Source organism: Mustela nigripes, chromosome 13 (genome assembly GCF_022355385.1).
Source record: "Mustela nigripes isolate SB6536 chromosome 13, MUSNIG.SB6536, whole genome shotgun sequence".
NCBI classification, from domain to species: Eukaryota; Metazoa; Chordata; class Mammalia; order Carnivora; family Mustelidae; genus Mustela; species Mustela nigripes.
In genome coordinates this window covers 48,921,025-48,938,529 of record NC_081569.1, presented here as the reverse complement: position 1 = coordinate 48,938,529, position 17,505 = coordinate 48,921,025, and the positions used below count along the sequence as shown (strand labels likewise).

Genomic DNA, 17,505 nt, shown 5'->3' with positions numbered 1-17,505 from the left:
TACATGCATATATATTTAATAATGAAACAATTCTTCAACAAAAAACTTAGAAAAATTCATGAGACCTCAATGCTGTGGAAGAGAAAGGGACATCAAGGCAGAAGATACAAAAACTGACTCAGAAGGGTGCCTGATAAGTGAAGCAAGGCAAATTTGCTTAGCATTTTAGTAAATGCCCTTGAAAAGAAAAATGGCTGGAGGTACCCACTTATTTGACTACTTGGAAGCTGACAGCCTTACTGTATGCTGCACGGAATGGAGGCAAAAAGCCAGGGAAGGGAGAGAAGGACAAGGGGTAAGAGCAGTATGGAATCTAGGGTAAGCGGATGAAAGAAACTGAGAGAGTTACAAAGAGATGACTCAAGCCTTTTGTTTCCTCTGCAGTCTACAATAAACTTGTTCCAAGTCTTTAAATACGTCAGTCAAGTCCAATGATCACATAGTAAGTAGCACTAGGCACTGTGAAGGAATAGTGGAAGAAGCAGTTTACAAAAGTAAAGGGATAACATGGTTCCTGCTCTCAAGGAGCTTACAGCCTAGATGGGAGACAGATTCCACACACAAAACAAATTTACAAAGTAACATAAATATAAATAAATATACATATGAACAACATATGAAAGCTTAAGGGGTGCTGGGTCAATAATTATTTAGAAGTCCCTAGGTCAAAGAAGGCTTTCTGAAGGAAAAATTTGGGGACTGAGTATAATGTTAGCAGAGAATAGGACATATGCAAAGGCATAAAAGTGGAAATAAACATATTATGTCCAGTAAACAGATTAGCTTGATTAGAAAGTCTAAACAGGTCTTGTTGAGAAGTGTAGTGAAACAGTAAGGGGTTAATTTGGTGAAAGACACTGCAGTGTTAGGTCTGGTCCCTAAAACAAACAGGGAAAGAGGTTTCCTTTAGGTAGTGATGATAATAAGTAGCCCCAGGTCCAGGAACAACTCCACTGCTCTCAAAAGTTTTATAGTTACTCTGAGACAGAGAAACTAGCAACGGGATGGGAGAAAATTATTCAGCATCCTTGAGCAGCTCAAGTTGAAGGAATGCCTTCTCCAAGAACTCTTACAAAGTGGCAAGTGAAAACAATCAATGAAATTCCCAGATACAGGATCCACCATCCAAATGCCAACCAGCCAGAACACAGTAAAATCAAGTGCTCAAGCAGAATGTCCTAGACCCTTGTTACTAATTCCTGGTAGGGAGCCAATTGTGTATGCTTATAAAATAATTTATTTTTGAGCTACCATGACAATCAACTTTGATCCTAACACTTTAGAAATTAAAATAGGAGGATGAGAAGAGCCCTAATCTTTAGGGAATGCTCACGTCCCTGAAGGAGGACAAGTCAGTAAGGGCCCAAGTTCTTCCCTGGTCTTTAAGTGGAAAGGCAAAACATCACACCTTGAAAAGAGGCTTTTCTCAGCCAGAGCAAGTAAGACCTCTTTCTTTAAGCCTATTGATCTGAAGCTGTTCCAGGAAGGAAAAAAGAGTCCAGACTAGATATTCAGCAGCAGCCGGAGTCGGACCCTATTTCACTAGAGTTCCGCTGTGAGGCGCTGGTTCCTACTGATGTTGAAATACACTGCTGAGGACCAATCTTGATGCCATTTGCCTGTAAAAGAAAAAAGTCAAGAGTTCCCACCTCAGTACTAAAGTAACTGGGATAAAAGGAATAAAAAGAGAAATCAGAAATTATATTTTCTAGAAGCAGATATGGCTTTGGCAGGTAACCATGTGCTCTAGCCAAACTGTTGTGGAACAACTGTGGAACAATAATCTTCAACAATAAAGATGAGATGACCAGTTCAGATATAAGTATTCTGGATGACTACAAGTGACTCTTATGCCCATTTCTTTTTTTTTTAAGGGAGGGAGGAGGGGAAGGGGCAGAAGGAAAGGGAGAAAGAATCTTTAAGCAGTCTCCAAGCCCAGTGCAGAGCCCAACGCAGGACTTGATCTCACAACCCTGAGATCCTGACCTGCGCGGAAATCAAGAGTCAGATGCTTATGGACTGAGCCACCTAGGCACCTGTCTTGTGCCCATTTTTAAAGTGATAGCTGTACTTAGGTTTCATAGCTATGTGCAGAATCAGGATGAGATTAGGTAAGAGCAGGAGGAGTGAAAGAGTAGATATTAACATATAATTCTTTTTTGTTTTGTTAAAACCCATTTGAATGTAAGATTTGCCCTAACAATAAATGTCTCTGTGCTTAAGTTAAAAAAAAAAAGTTTTTTTTTGTTTTGTTTTGATATAGAATCTGCTTTACAGAAATGGCCCAATTGAGCAGTTAAGAATTACATCACCCTAGGGACGCCTGGGTGGCTCAGTTGGTTAAGCGGCTGCCTTCAGCTCAGGTCATGATCCCAGCGTCCTGGGATCGAGTCCCACATCGGGCTACTTGCTCTGCAGGGAGCCTGCTTCTCCCTCTGACTCTGCCTTCCACTCTGTCTGCCTGTGCTCGCTCTCACTCTCTCTCTCTCTCACAAATAAATAAATAAAATCTTTAAAAAAAAAAAAAAAGAATTACATCACCCTAAACACTGGGATAGTAAAAACTGAGGTTGCAAAGAAAACTTCCCATATTGTATATACATTTTACATTACCAACTAATCATCTCTTCAAGCATTCTGGGCCCCAGACTTGAGGAAAAACAACAAAACAGAAAATGATGACAGATTTGTGTCCCTACATTAAAAAAAATCAAGTATGATTTGGCATAGTTTCAAAAAGCATGATGTTAGAAAGGAAATGCTTACATTATAGAAAATTTCTTATCCTCTTTAACACAAAGCAAAGTTAACTGTCAGCCCCCCCGACCCTTTCTCACCTCATTGTGGACATCAAATAAACCCTGCTGGATCTTCCTATATATTTCTTTGGCTGTGTTAATGAAGGCCTGAAAGAGACATAAATCATATTATTAGGCTCAAGTTTAGATAGAGAAATTAGAAAAAGGAAATACAAATATTATTCCCACTTGGATTTCTAAGGTATGAATTAGGAACCATTGAGAATAGCTACAGTAGAACCCATGAGACCCTCCAACTAAAATATTTACAAATAACACTGGTGTCTAATCCACACTTACTAATTAATGTTACACAAGGCAAAAATGAAACTCCACTGTAGGAATCAAGGCAAAAAAAAAAAAAAGACAATTCCCTCAAAGGGAGACATATAGTCAATGGGACAACAAAATATCCTTTCCCTATCTATGGTCTTATAGAAGAAAATTCTGAATAAAAGAATAAAGATATGATGTCATCTCCCAAAAGCTTTCCCTATTCTTTCCCAAGTAATACCTCTTCAACATTGCAGGCTGTTTTGGCTGAAGTTTCCATGAAGATAAGTCCATGCTCCCGAGCAAAGGCCTCTCCTTCTTCTCTCTTCACATCCCTACGGGACTCTAAGTCACTGCAAGAGATTAATTGGGAAGACAACTAAAACGAGATCCAAGTAAAAGAAGAAACTCTTACTCTAAAAGAATCCCATGGCTGTTTCAACCACCAATTAATAATACATAAAAAATGTAGATCCTACATGATATTCTCTTATACAGGGTTACTGATTTCTGTAGCTTCTTGGAAAATTGTTCTTTAACTGCATGGTTGAGGATAATATGTATTCTCTTATGGAAAAAAAGATTTATAAAAAGTTAGGCAAGCCCCACAGTTACTCAAGGCTTACTGTGCTCCATGTTTCTTTTTAGAATGAGATCCAGTGAGAGCCAAGGAAAAAAGATAAAAGGGAAATTCCAATTGTTAGAAAGGAGAAAGCCCCATCCCATAAAGTCAGATGCCCCATCCCATAGCAGTGTCTTCCTCCTTTACTGGAATCAACCCATAAGAACAGAGAATGTCAGGAATAAGAACACAGCTGTCTTAATTCTCACTAGTCTCATTAATAACACATATAATAGCAGCTTGCCACCAGGGAAATAAAAGACTCAAGACAAAAATGTATAAAGTTGGGTGATATGAGGGGAAAAAAGATACAGCCACAGACTGAGAAACAGAATCAGGTATATGGAAAGACTTTATGACAAGAAAGGATAAAAGGCTTCAGATAAGGTAAGGATGGACTGTATGATTTCCATTTTTCTAACTGGAAATTTGCATTTCAGAGATTTCCAGCCTTCCAACGATGAAAAGAAATCAAAGAGTAAGCCCACAGTGGGGCGCCTAGGGGGCTCAGTTGTTAACAGTCTTCGGCTCAGGTCCTGATCCCAGAGTCCTGGGATCAAGCCCCACATTGGGCTTCCTGCTCAGTGGGAAGCCTGCTCTCCCCTTCCCACTTCCCCTGATTGTGTTCTCTCTCTCACTATCTGTCAAATAAATAAAAATCTTACAAAAAAAAAAAGTAAGCCCACAAAAGAACAGCAAATCTATAAAATATCTATTTATCATTCACCAGCTGTGTGAAGACCAGGGAAGAACTCCCCATCTAAATGTCTACACCTAGGGGCACCTGGGTGGCTCAGTGGGTTAAAACTTCTGCCTTCGGCTCAGGTCATGATCCCAGGGTCCTGGGATCGAGCCCCGCGTCGGGCTCTCTGTTCAGCAGGGAGCCTGCTTCCCTTCCTCTCTCTCTGCCTGCCTCTCTGTCTACTTGTGATTTCTGTCTGTCAAATAAATAGGTAAAGTCAACATACATACATACATATATACATGTCTACACTAGACCAGCTGCTCCTCTAAGCTCCAGATCTCCTCTATTTGTCTGTTCTTCATTTCCAGTCTGATGTGTAAAAGGCCCCCTACACATACATCAAAATAGAACTTGATCTTTTCCCCCTAACTGCTTCTGCCCCAGGCTTCCACATCTCCATTCAGCACAGAAGCTAAATCCAGGACATCATTATTTCAACACCTTTTCCTTCTTCATTCCAAATACCCAATTCATCCCAAAGCAAGGAACTTCCAAAATGCACCTTAACATGTGTCACCATTTTCCCTCTCTGGTGTCATCACCTGAGTTCACGTCATCATTCACATTTAGACTACAGAAATGAACGTCCCACTTCAACCCCTGATCCCCTCCAGAGTGATCTTTTAAAATCTAATCAAGCCACATCTCTGCTTAAAACTCTTAAAAGCTTCCTACTGTATTTAGAATAAAATATGTAAGGATTGAAAGTGCTGAATTCTGGCCCCTTCTTACCTTCCCAACCACATCTTGTACCATTCCCCCTTGATTCAGCCCAACATACTGATTTCCTTCAATGCCATGACCTTGCCAAGGTTCTTCCCAGTTCAAGGTTTTCAGTTTGTTCAACCTTTCTGATACTTTTCTCTTTTTCAAACCATGCCCACTGAACTCTTACCTATCCTTCAGATTCCAGCTTAACCACCACCCTTTATTAAAAATAGTACCCTGGTTTTACTTACTTGTGGAGCATAAGGAATAACACAGACGACATGGGGAGATCGAGAGGAGAAGTGAGCTGGGGGAAATCGGACGGGGAGACAAACCACGAGAGACTATGGACTCTGAGAAACAAACTGAAGGTTTTGGAGGGGAGGGAGTGGGGGGTTGGGTGTGCCCAGTGGTGGGTAATGAGGAGGGCACATATTGCATGGAGCACTGGGGTGTGGTGCATCAAAAATGAATTTTGGAACACTGAAAAAAAATAAAGTTTTTAAAAAAATTAAAAATAGTACCCTGTTACTCTCTTTTATAGCACCTTTCTTTCCTTCACTGTATTTATCACAATTTGTAATTAGACATAAATCCCTTTATATTTAATATTTATGTCGCCAATAAACTATAAGCTCCATAGAATCAGGGGCATGACTCTTCTTCTCTCACCTTGTACTCTCAGGATCTGGCAAATATACATTTAGAACACAGTTCAAATAAATAAGTATAATAAGTCTGTGGTCGCAGCTCTCTCAAATGGTACACTTTAGGCACTACTACAAACCCACAGGAGTGCCACAGGATACTTTCTTATTTTTTTGCCACAGGATAAATTTTCGAGGGAAACGCAGTTAACACTCAACATTAAAACACCACATGAGTTGTAAGCTTAAGACTGTTTGCAAGATCACTGTCAGATCAAAACAGATCCTGTTCAATATTTGCATATGTTTGTGGAACCTGAATTTTTGGCAGTTGCTATGATGAAAAGCAAGTACAAAATTGGGGTGCCTGGGTGGTTCAGTCAGTTAAGCTTTCAACTCTTTTTTTTTTTTTTTTTAAAGATTTTATTTATTTATTTGACAGACAGAGATCACAAGTAGGCAGAGAGGCAGGCAGAGAGAGAGAGAGGAGGAAGCAGGCTCTCCGCGGAGCAGACAGCCCGATGCGGGGCTCGATCCCAGGACCTGAGCCGAAGGCAGAGGCTTTAACCCACTGAGCCACCCAGGCGCCCCAAGCTTTCAACTCTTGATTTCAGCTCAGGTCATGATCCTAGGGTTCTGGGATCAAGCCCCGTATCAGACTCCCTGCTCAGTGGGAAGCCTGCTTCTCCCTCTCCCACTACCACTCCTACTGCTTGTGTTCCCTCTCCAGCTGTCTCCCTCTCTGTCAAATTAATAAAATCTTTTAAAAAAAAAAGAGTCTGACTTTGACCCTCATCATGATCTCAGGATCCTGGGATTGAGCCCCACGTGGGCTCCCTGCTCAGTGAGGAGTCTGCTTGTCCTTCTCCCTCTGCCTGCTGTTCCCCTTGCTTGTGCGCACTCTGTCTCTCTCTCTCCTCATGCATGCATTTTCTCTAAGTAAATAAAAACGTTAAAAACAAAATGGTTAAAATGAAAGTCTACCTTATGCATATTTTACCACAATTATTTTTTTATTTTTTTAAAATAAAGAGCACCATAAACTAAAAAAGTTTAGGGACCAATTAGTTCAATGTCCACAGAGCACTTAACATGACTTCTGGTCCTTATTATTTCTACAAGTAAAATTTTACCTCTTATTCCCAATCAGCATGATAACCATGTTGGAGCTGGAGTGTTGCCGGGCATCCTCTAACCAGGAGGTTAGGTGGTTGAAGGTTTCACGCCTACAGCAGGAAAGTTTAAAAGTGGATCAGAGGTCCATTTCAAAATGCCAAAGGAATTCCAAACACATGGGAAAAGGGGGAAAGTTACATGTGTAATAGAAAATATTAGAGAAGCCTTTCCCCTTTAGTATTCTTACCAGAACCAGAACACAGGAAAGAAAAAGATTTTGAGAACATGGGGAAAAGGCTCCCTCCTGCCTACCTGATCTGACTCACCTGGTGATGTCATACACTAGCAGTGCTCCAGCTGCTCCCCTGTAGTAGGAACGGGTGATAGAGCGGAAGGATTCTTGCCCAGCCTTTCCCACCAACATGGCAACAAAAAAAATCCCAACAAAACCAGGTTATTTCCAGAGAAAGGACTTGATCACGTGCCACTCTAACACAAAGGACTTAACTTAATGACAAAGACATTCTCATACATTTTCCAATATCCTCTAGGAGAGAACTGGAAATAAGACTAGAAACTCAAGAGCATTTCAATCCCCACATGATGCTGAACACAGCACATTAACCTATTTATATTCTTTTATCTGTAAAAAGGAAACTATCTTAAAATGCTAATTCCTTGTCTAATGGAATTGGGTCCATTCCAATGGGTCAATGTAGAAAAGCAGTCAGATACAAAGCACTTAATTTGGGTATATGCTGACACTTAGTGTTCCACCACTAAAGATGGGACTACCAAGGGATCTTGTCATAGCAAGTAAGAACAAGGAATAGGGAAAGAAGCCCACGGTCCAGGACAGAGTTTTCCTTAAAAAAAAAAATATATATTCAGGGGTGCCTGGGTGGCTCAGTTGTTAAGTGTCTGCCTTCAGCTTAGGTCATGATCCCAAGGTCCTGAGATTAAGCCTCACATTGGGCTCCCTGCTCAGCAGGAAGCCTGCTTCTCCCTCTCCCGCTCCCCCTGCTTGTGTTCCCTCTCTCCCTGTGTCTGTCTCTGTCAAATGAATGAACAAAATCTTTAAAAAACAAAAAACAAATGTTTATACTCATCTCATTTCCAAATGGGGCCAAGATATTTATAACCGAGCAATTTTTTTTAAGATTTTATTTATTTATTTAACAGAGAGTGATCACAAGTAGGCAGAGAGGCAGGCAGAGAGTGAATACTAATAATATTAGTGAATAGTATTCAGTGAATACTAATAATAACACAAATAGGAAAACTGAACCTCAAAAGTTACAAAATCCGTAACTACTGAATACACAATTAAACTCAGGATCTTAGTGTACCCTAGCTCCAAGGTTTGTTCTATTAGCCATTACATCATACAATCTAAACCTGGGTTTGAAGGTGAGAAGAGAGCTCCAGTACATTAATTGTAAGGTTATTCTTCCAACAACATGAGACTCTCTTTCTACAAGAATAATACAAATGTTTTAGTGAGCTGTGTGCCTCTTAGAACACCAAAATTAAAAATAATTCTAAAGAACTTTGTTGGTGGGGTGCCTGAGTGGCTCAGTTGTTAAGCATCTGCCTTTGGCTCAGGTCATGATCCCAGGGTCCTGGGATGGAGCCCCACATCAGGCTCCCTGCTCCACAGGAAGCCTGCTTCTCCCTCCCACTCCCCCTGCTGTGTTCCCTCTCTCACTGTGTGTGTGTGTCTCTCTCTCTCAAAGAAATAATTAAAATCTTAAAAAAAAAAAGGACTTTGTTGGTAATATTAATGTTACTTTAAGATTTAAAACATGTTTTTCCTCTCTAAGAGCTCACTTAACGTTTTATTTAGTCCCAAATAGTTTTAGGTCTTAAATTATTTGATTCCCATTTTGCTTTTACCTTTTTCTTCTCTTCTGCTGCTTTTGAAAGGCCCCTCCCTCTCTGTGTTGTTCTAGGAACTAAAGGGAAATCTTGAGGGAGACCTATGAAGGTTGAAGCACATGGCAGCATCTAACTTAGGCAGCCAAAAATACTTCCAGGGGCTCATCAGAAAATGCCTCTTAAAAACAGATCCCTTGGGCACCTGGGTGGTAGCTGTCGGTTGAGTGTCTGACTTGATTTCAACCCAGGTCCTGGTGGTGGGATCAAACCCATGTTGGGCTCCCCACTGAGGGGGAAGTCTCCTTCTCCCTCTGCCCCCTCCCCCTGCTTGCAAGCATGTCTCAAGCTCTCTAAAATAAATAAATAATTAAAAAAAAAAAAAAAAAAACCCAGTTCAGTCAGTTACGCATCTGCCTTACACTCAGGTCAAGATCCCAGAGTCCTGGGATTGAGCCCCATGTCGGGCTCCCTGCTCAGTGGGGAGTCTGCTTCTCACCTTCCCTCTGCCCCATCCCAACTTTTTTTTTTCCTCTCTCGCTCTCAAAATAAATAAAATGTATTTTTTAAGTTAAAAATTAAAAATCAAAAATCAAATACATTTACTTCTTCATCTCATTCTAGTTCATCAATGGTTTTGCTGAACCAATAACCTAGAAAGAGTGAGTGGTTCCCTTTGGGCTGGTCCATGTTGATATTAGGTATCTTTGTCCAACCCCATTAAACAAATCTAAATCAGCACAGAATTAAGATGAAGATATAAAGTATATAAAAATAATTAACACCTTTTGAATTTCTCCCAAGTGGAAGAATTGTATTATGGTTTCAAGATACATACAATTAAACCTCACACAACATGGGTTTGAACAGCTCTGGTTCATTTACAGATTCTTTATAGCACAGCACTGTAAATGCATTTACTCCCTAATGGTTTTCTTTTTCAATTTTTTAATTTTGTTTTAAGCCCCAATGCAGGGTTTGAACTCACAACCCTGACATCAATACTTGAGCTGAAATCAAGAGTCAGATGCTTAACTAACTGAGCCAGCCAGGCACACCTCTCCCTTAAGGGTTTTTTTAGGTTTTTTTTTAAGACTTTCATTCATTTATTTGACAGAGAACGCACACAAGCAGGAGGAGTGCAGACAGAGGGAGAGGGAGAAGCAGGCTCCCCTCCAAGTAGAGAGCCCGATGCAAGGCTCAATCCCAGGACCCTGGGATCATGACCTGAGCCAAAGGCAGATGTCTAACCCACTGAGCCACCTAAGCATCCCTCCCTTGTTTTTTTTTTTTTTTTTAAGATTTTATTTATTTATTTATTTGACAGAGATCACAAGTAGGCAGAGAGAGAGGAAGAGAAGTAGGCTCCCTGCTGAGCAGAGAACCAGACATGGGGCTTGATCCCAGGGCCCTGGGATCATGACCTGAGCTAAAGGCAGAGGCTTTAACCCACTGAGCCACCCAGGTGCCCCTCCCTTATGGTTTTCTTAACATTTTATTTTCTCTATCTTACTAGAAACAAAATATGTGTTAATCCATTTTTTTATGTTATGGGTAACCCTTCTGGTCAACAGGAGATTATTAGGAGCTAAGTTTTTGAGGATGCCTGGCTAGCTTAATCAGAATGGCATGTGACCCTTGATCTCAGGGTCATGAGTTCAAGCCGAAGCCCCACGCTGGATGTAGAGATTACTTAAAATAAATAAATAAATTTTATTTAAAAAGTAGTTAAGTTTTGGGGGAGTCAAAAGTCATATGCAGGGGCGCCTGGGTGGCTCAGTGGGTTAAGGCCTCTGCCTTCGGCTCGGGTCATGATCTCAGGGTCCTGGGATCAAGCCCCGCATGGGGCTCTCTGCTCAGCAGGGAGCCTGCTTCCTCCTCTCTCTCTGCCTGCCTCTCTGCCTATTTGTTATCTCTATCAAATAAATAAATAAAATCTTAAAAAAAAAAAAAGTCATATGCAGATTTCTGACTGTTTATGTCCCTAAATCCCATACTGTTAAGGGTCAACTGTCGTTTGAAGTATTTATTCCTATGAGTCAGAAAGGCTCATTTCCTAAGAATCAAAATGCATTATTGAAGTAAAACACAAATGAGCTTGGGATTGACCCGTATTTTATATTAACTAGAGTATAACGCCTCCTCATTTAGCATGGGTTATTTGTACAATATGTACAATATGTACAACCATATGTACAGAGTGAAAAGAGATAAAAACAATATACGGTTCTCCAGGGACATCTGGCTGGCTTGGTGGAACATGCAACTCTTGACCTCAGGGTTGTGAGTTCAAGCCCCATATTGGGCAAGGAGCCTACTAAAAAAAAAAAAAAAAAAAGGTAATACAGGTCTCTAAATCCTTAGCAATAACCAGAACAGTGACAACAAAGCACTAGGTAACTTGATCTCTTTAAAAATTCCCTTCATGGAGCGCCTAGGTGGCTCAGTGGGTTAAAGCCTCTGCCTTCGGGTCAGGTCATAATCCCAGTGTCCTGGGATCCAGCCCCACATCAGGCTCTCTGCTCAGCAGGGAGCCTGCTTCCCCCACTCTCTCTCTGCCTGCCTACTTGTGATCTTGACCCCCCCCCCCCAAAAAAAAAAAATCTTTAAGAAAATAAAAATAAAAATTCCCTTCATATTTATAAAAATAAATATTCCCTAAATATTTTCACGTAGGATGACTTTGGGAGTATGTGAGAGAATGGGGGTCAACAAAATGGGAAACTAACATGAGTAACAAGGAGTAGATCAGGACTGACAAGGAAAAAATGATCAGGGTTACCCAGAGAACGGCAAACAAGAAACACAATACATTATAGACAGGAATCTCTTAAAAATTTCAAATACAGGGGCTCCTGGGTGGCTCAGTCATTAAGCGTCTGCCTTTGGCTCAGGTCATGATCCCAGGGTCCTGGGACTGAGCCCCACATCAGGCTCCCTGCTTGGTGGGAAGCCTGCTTCTCCCTCTCCCACTCCCCCTGCTTGTTTTCCCTCACTTTCTGTCAAATAAATTAATAAAATCTTTTAAAAAAATAAAAATAAAAAAGTTTGTGGGGTGCCCGGGTGGGTCAGTCAGTTGGGTGGCTGCCTTCAGCTCAGGTTGTGATCTCGGGGTCCTGGGATGGAGCCCCACATCGGGCTCACTGCTGATCAGGGAGCCTGCTTCTCCACCTCCCTCTGCTACTTCCCCTGCTTGTGTTCTCTGTCAAATAAATAAATGAAATCTTAAAAAAAAAAGAGCAAGTGTGGAATATTCAGAGGTATATGGCTAGTGCTTCCACTATTAGAGATGTAAGTCTGTTCAAAAGGGCAAAAGGTTTTAAAATACTTGCAAATACAACCAAATAATGTACAAGAGAATATGATTCTAGTTAAAAGCACCTAATAAATCAGCACACCCAGAAACGGTAACAACCATGGAGGCCACCAGAAAAAGACTCTGCTAAAAGGGCTTAGAGCAACTTACTTACAAGTTAACAAGTTAACTTAAAACTGCAAGTTAACTTACAGTTGACTCTGCAACAAGAGGGGAGTTAGGGATTCTGGCCACCATGCAGTCATATAACTCCCTCCTATAGCTTTGACTCCTCCAAACCTTAACTACTAATAACCTACTGTTGACCAGAAGACTTACCCATAATGTATCATGTTAATCAACAAATCATTAAATATTGTATTTTTACAGTAAAATAAGCTAGAGAATAAACTGTTAAAATACACTTACAGTACCATAGTGCACTTATTGACAAAAATTAACATATGAACAGACCTGCACAATTCAAACATATGTTGTTCAAGGATCAATTGTACTTTTAAGACAGATACCTGCATGCATAGGGAGACGGAGGATGGGAGGAGGAGAAAGGGAGAAAAAAAGGAAAATCACTCTACTGCTTATAACTCTAAGGGCTTCAGTTCTTGAGTTTTGAAAAAAACTATATCAAATAATAAGTAAATAAAAACAGATTTTAGCTGAATATTAAGCAACTCTGTGCTTGCTTTCTTTAAATTCAAATAAAGACAGGGTATTATTTTCCTTAGAGAAGAGAAAAGATACAAATTAAATGAGGTAATATATGTAAAAGCAATTTACGTGGATAAAACAAAATTGTACAAAGTCAAGCTAAATTTTGGGAGTGCCACATTCGTCAAATTTTAAAATATGCATAAACTGACCCAGAATTTCCATCTCTGGGCAGGCATTCCACAGAAATTCTCAAACATTTGCATAAAGATGTGGTAATCAAGGACATTCAATGAAAATTTGCCAAAGTAAAAACTGAAAACCTGAATTTCAATCATTGGGAGGATCATTAAATAAATGATGTTACAGACTTTTTAATGAGTCTATATAGTGGTTAAAAGGAATGAGATAGAGATATATGAATCTATATGAAGTATCCAAAACATAGAAATTATTAAGTAAAAAAACTAATTCACATAGCTAGGTCTACTCAGCTATGATTCTATACAAGTAAAACTAATAAGAACAAAATCACTACCATACATTTGTACATGTATATGTATCTGAACACAAAGAAAGTCTTGAAGTATAACCAATGAAACATTCACACTGGATAGGCAGAAACCAGGAATGGAAGGAAGAGGTTTATGTGTGTAAAAGGGAACATTCAAATTTTACTCTATACACTTACATCGTTTGCTTTTATTTTTACTAGGACAAACTCATACACTACTTGAATAACTTAAAATAAAAATACAAAGATACGGCATTCAGAATTTTAACTGTAACAGATAAAAGTGAAAACTCTTCCCCTACTCTTATGTCTACCATCATCCCCACCCTCATAGCCCCTTGCCCCTCCATCAGCCTTTACTGTTCTGTTTGGATCTTGGTCAGAGACTAAGTAATTCTGTTCTCTCTTACCGTATCCCAGATTTGCAGTTTGATTTGTTTTCCATCAATGTTGACCATACGGGCCCCAAACTCTACACCTGTCAGTGAAGAGCAAAACAAAGGATGTGATTCTCATGAACATCACCCATGTTGAAAGGTTCATGTTTTTCCCCAATATGCCAACTGACTGCTTCTCTGTCTGCACTCAATACCACTATGCCTATTACTGCTATTTGCTACAACTAATTTTGTGTTTCTTAAACCTTCATTTTCCTCCTAGATTTAAAAAATTAAAATCTAGGTGATAATGACTTCAGGAATGTAACCAAAAAGCAGATATGGAGATGAAACTAATTAAGAAGTAGAAAAGATGCATAAATTTTTAGTAATATTAATACTTAAATTTCATTTAGTTTTGTAACTTTTTAAAAAAATCGAAAATTTTTGAAGTATTTCCTGTAAGTTTCTTGAAGTCACTCCCTAGTCCAATATTTCCTTTTTTGCAATTCCTTAATTTTTTGTTTGAGAAAAGAGCCTACCTAAGAAGTATGTTCTCAAGAATGATACATTTCAGATCTCTACTAATTCCCACAGTTCATCAGAAAATAGCCTTCCTCATAGGATTATGGAAACTGACAGCCTGAATAAACATTTTAGTCTACCTGGCATTCATCTTCTTTCAAGTAATGTTAGAACAAAACTTGAAATTGAAGGTTGCTCAAATTGAAAATAACTGGGGTGCCTGGGTGGCTCCGTGGGTTAAGCCTCTGCCTTCGGCTCGGGTGATGGTTTCAGGATCCTGGGATAGAGCCCCATGTCCAGCTCTATGGTGGGCGGGAGGCCTGCCTCCCCCTCTCTTTCTGCCTGCCTCTCTGCCTACTTGTGATCTCACTGTCAAACAAATAAATAAAATCTTTAAAAAAATTTGAAAATACTTGATCTTAAGTCAGACAATTTGTCCTGCGGTCTATTTTCATATGGTACTTTTACTAGAGGAATTCTGATTTTCAAGTAAGAAAAAACACTAAAACTTAGCTTCTACTAAAGGGCTGATAGATGCCTATTCAGTGGCTCCACACACAACATTATCTGGACTATCTCTCTCACATGCTGCAGTTAGTAAGACATAAAAAAATGTTTCTTACTACTCTAGACTGCTTTATCAAGAACAGTGATAACTAGTGAAAAAAATCACTAGATTTTTTTTTCTTTCTGGACAACAGAAATGGAATTTCAATAGTGAATTAAAAAAATAGAGCTTGTCTTCTATCCAATTTCCCCCAGTTATGCACTCAGAGATCCTTATATTTTGCATGTATTTTCTATCCAAGTATCTTATCTTGGTATATAAGACTGAATTCAGGGGCACCTGGGTGGCTCAGTGACTTAAACCTCTGCCTTCTGCTCAGGTCATGATCTCAGGGTCCTGAGATCAAGCCCCACATGGGGCTCTCTGCTCAGTGGGGAGCCTGCTTCCCCTTCTCTCTCTGCCTGACTCTCGGCCTATTTGTGATCTCTCTGTCAAATAAATAAATAAAATCTTAAAAAAAAAAAAAGACTGAATTCAGAAACAGAGTCTACACAGGACTCTGGCAAAAACTTGATCACTTCATTCCTCCACTTTAAAATTTGTTATTTGTAGGGCCCCCGGGGTGGCTCAGTGGGTTAAACATCTGCCTTCACTTCAAGTCATGATCCCAGGGGCATGGGATGAGCCCCACATCAGGCTCCCTGCTCAGCAGAGAGTCTGCTTCTCCCTCTCCCTCTGCTGCTACCCCTGCTTGTGCTTTCTCACTTGCTCGCTCTATCAAATGAATAAATAAAATATTTTTTTAAAATTTTGTCACTTGCTTATTACCTTTAGCTGTTTTATAACTTGGTCTCTAATTTATTCTCCAGCTTTATTTTTTGTCACTCTTCACTTGAAATTTCATGCTCCAGCCATATTAAATCACTTTCTTTTCCAAAGGTAGTCTGATCAGACATTCCTGATCATTTGCAAACATTATTCTCTTCTTGCCCTGACCACCTTTACATCCTTACAACCCCTGTGCCAGGCTAACTCCTATTCATTCAATTTTCAGCCTTTCCAGATAGAGGTAGCAGCCTCTCCTCCCCTTTTACCATAGGAATTTAGTTATCAGCATCTGTTCCAGCCCCACCTCCTATATTGGCAGACTATAAGCTACTTAAGGACAGGCACAACATTTGCCTAGTTAAGCGCTATATATCATTAGCACCTTTTACACTGTGCTCACTTCATATTAACTTAAAAAGATATTTTCCTGTAGATGTTATCCTCTAAATCCTTTTCTAACCCCATTACTTATTTGGCTTTGAATAAGGTGTACAGAAGCAGAAGTAGCTTCAGATTTCAATAAGGTGGTATCTGGAAGTAGTAATATGTTAAGAATAGGAGTTAGGGATTTTATTTTATTTTTTTAGATTTTATTTATTTGACAGAGAGAGAACATAAGTAGGCAGAAAGCAGGCAGAGAGAGAGGGGAAAGCAGGCTCCCCGCTGAGCAGAGAGCCTGATGCAGGGCTCAGATCCCAGGATCCTAATCCCAGGACCCTGAGATCATGACCAGAGCGGAAGACAGAGGCTTTAGCTCGCGGAGCCGATCTGGCGCCCCGGCGTTAGGGATTCTACTCAGAAACTGCATTTGCATGGCAAGAAAGCTAGTTTCATATCCATTACTCATTTGGAGTTGGGTTCTGGAGATTATGGGGAAGGGGTTGCTAAAGTCCCAGGAGGCCCCTGCCTTAATACAAATGTGCAGCAAATGTTTATGCCTTCCATTGTCACCAGTGTGATTTTGGAATTCTACTATACTCTTTTCTTTAAAAGTCATTTGCTTCATCTACCTTCTAACTCAAGTCTGGGAGGGCTCTTCAGATTTACTACTTCCTCTCCCAACACACAAAAATCTCTGCGTGTTGGTGGTCACTTTGAAAAACATATGTGACGTTTGCACTAACCACAAAACAAGGTGAGTTTTTTAATAAACAGTTAAGCTTTCGTGGAATTTTCCATAAACATACAAATTATATTTAGGGGGTAAAAGCCCCACGGCAATGAACCCATATCTCACGCCCATCTCTGAAGTTACCTTTCAATGATTCACTCCCCATTTATCAGCATTGTTAGTCACTCTTTATTTACCGTAACTTTCGACTAGCTTAAAAATAGGAAAAGGTAACTATTCACTTGGAATACCGAAGCCAGCTAACTTCCCACTTCAGCTAGTCAGGTTTCGTTATCTCTTCTGCGACAGGTAGGTGGACCTACCTATTGTGAGGTCGTGGACAGGCTGGAACCGCTTGTCTGTAAACTGCAGGAGGAGACATGACTTCCCCACACCTAAAAAAGGAAGACGCACATTCTACGAGTCACGCGGCCCTAGAACAATCTCGAGTCCGGGCGCCGGGGCTGGGGAAGGGGAGCCCCGAGCCCCGCCCCCGGCCGCCCCGCCCCCGCCCGCTCTTCATTTAATCGCCCAGCCCACTAAATGAGCCCCGCCCCACGCCCCGATTTGTGAACTTCGGATCCCCGCCCCAGCCATGAGGGCAGTCGCCCGCAGCTTACCTGTGTCCCCGATGATGATGTACTTGAAGAGATAAGCATAAGTCATGGTCCCGTTTCCTCTGGATTCCGGGTCCGCCCGACTTCTACAGCCACTTACCTCCGGCCTCTCTAGCCGCGCAATCGACCGATCTCTGGCCCCTCTAGCCCAGATCACGTCTCTATTGCTCTCCCCTGAAATCCTCTCTCGGTCGAAGCGACTGTAATACCCGGACCGCACCTCCAGGGACGCTTTCAACACTTCTATTTGCCATTATCCCACCAAGCTCCAGGGGGC

General features: G+C 40.6%; 1 protein-coding gene across 3 annotated transcripts; it reads right to left on the bottom strand.

Moving 5' to 3' along the window:
• RAB2B (RAB2B, member RAS oncogene family) lies at window positions 1-17,475 on the bottom strand. Of its 3 annotated transcripts, XM_059372381.1 has the most exons (8): window positions 17,232-17,475; window positions 16,935-17,006; window positions 13,673-13,740; window positions 7,236-7,318; window positions 6,927-7,019; window positions 3,313-3,424; window positions 2,838-2,906; window positions 1-1,619 (listed from the first exon to the last, which is right to left on the bottom strand). In XM_059372381.1, the coding sequence occupies exons 1-8, from the start codon at window positions 17,275-17,277 to the stop codon at window positions 1,512-1,514; spliced, it is 651 nt and encodes a 216-aa protein (XP_059228364.1). In that variant the 5' UTR covers window positions 17,278-17,475; the 3' UTR covers window positions 1-1,511. The 3 variants fall into 3 exon arrangements, with proteins under 3 accessions (XP_059228364.1, XP_059228365.1, XP_059228366.1); XM_059372382.1 differs by lacking the exons at window positions 16,935-17,006; window positions 17,232-17,475 and adding an exon at window positions 11,010-11,101 and having other exon boundaries at window positions 13,673-13,742; XM_059372383.1 differs by lacking the exons at window positions 16,935-17,006; window positions 17,232-17,475 and adding an exon at window positions 11,010-11,098 and having other exon boundaries at window positions 13,673-13,742.
• Window positions 17,476-17,505: the final 30 nt, after the last annotated feature.

Coding starts and splice junctions, on each gene's coding strand:
- RAB2B (XM_059372381.1), bottom strand. CDS start 17,277: ATGACTTATGCTTATCTCTTCAAGTACATCATCATCGGGGACACAG. Junction 7,319..13,672: donor AACTGCAAATCTGGGATACG/GTAAGAGAGAAC, acceptor TTGGTGGGAAAG/GCTGGGCAAGAATCCTTCCG. Junction 7,020..7,235: donor CTAGTGTATGACATCACCAG/GTGAGTCAGATC, acceptor TTCCTGCTGTAG/GCGTGAAACCTTCAACCACC.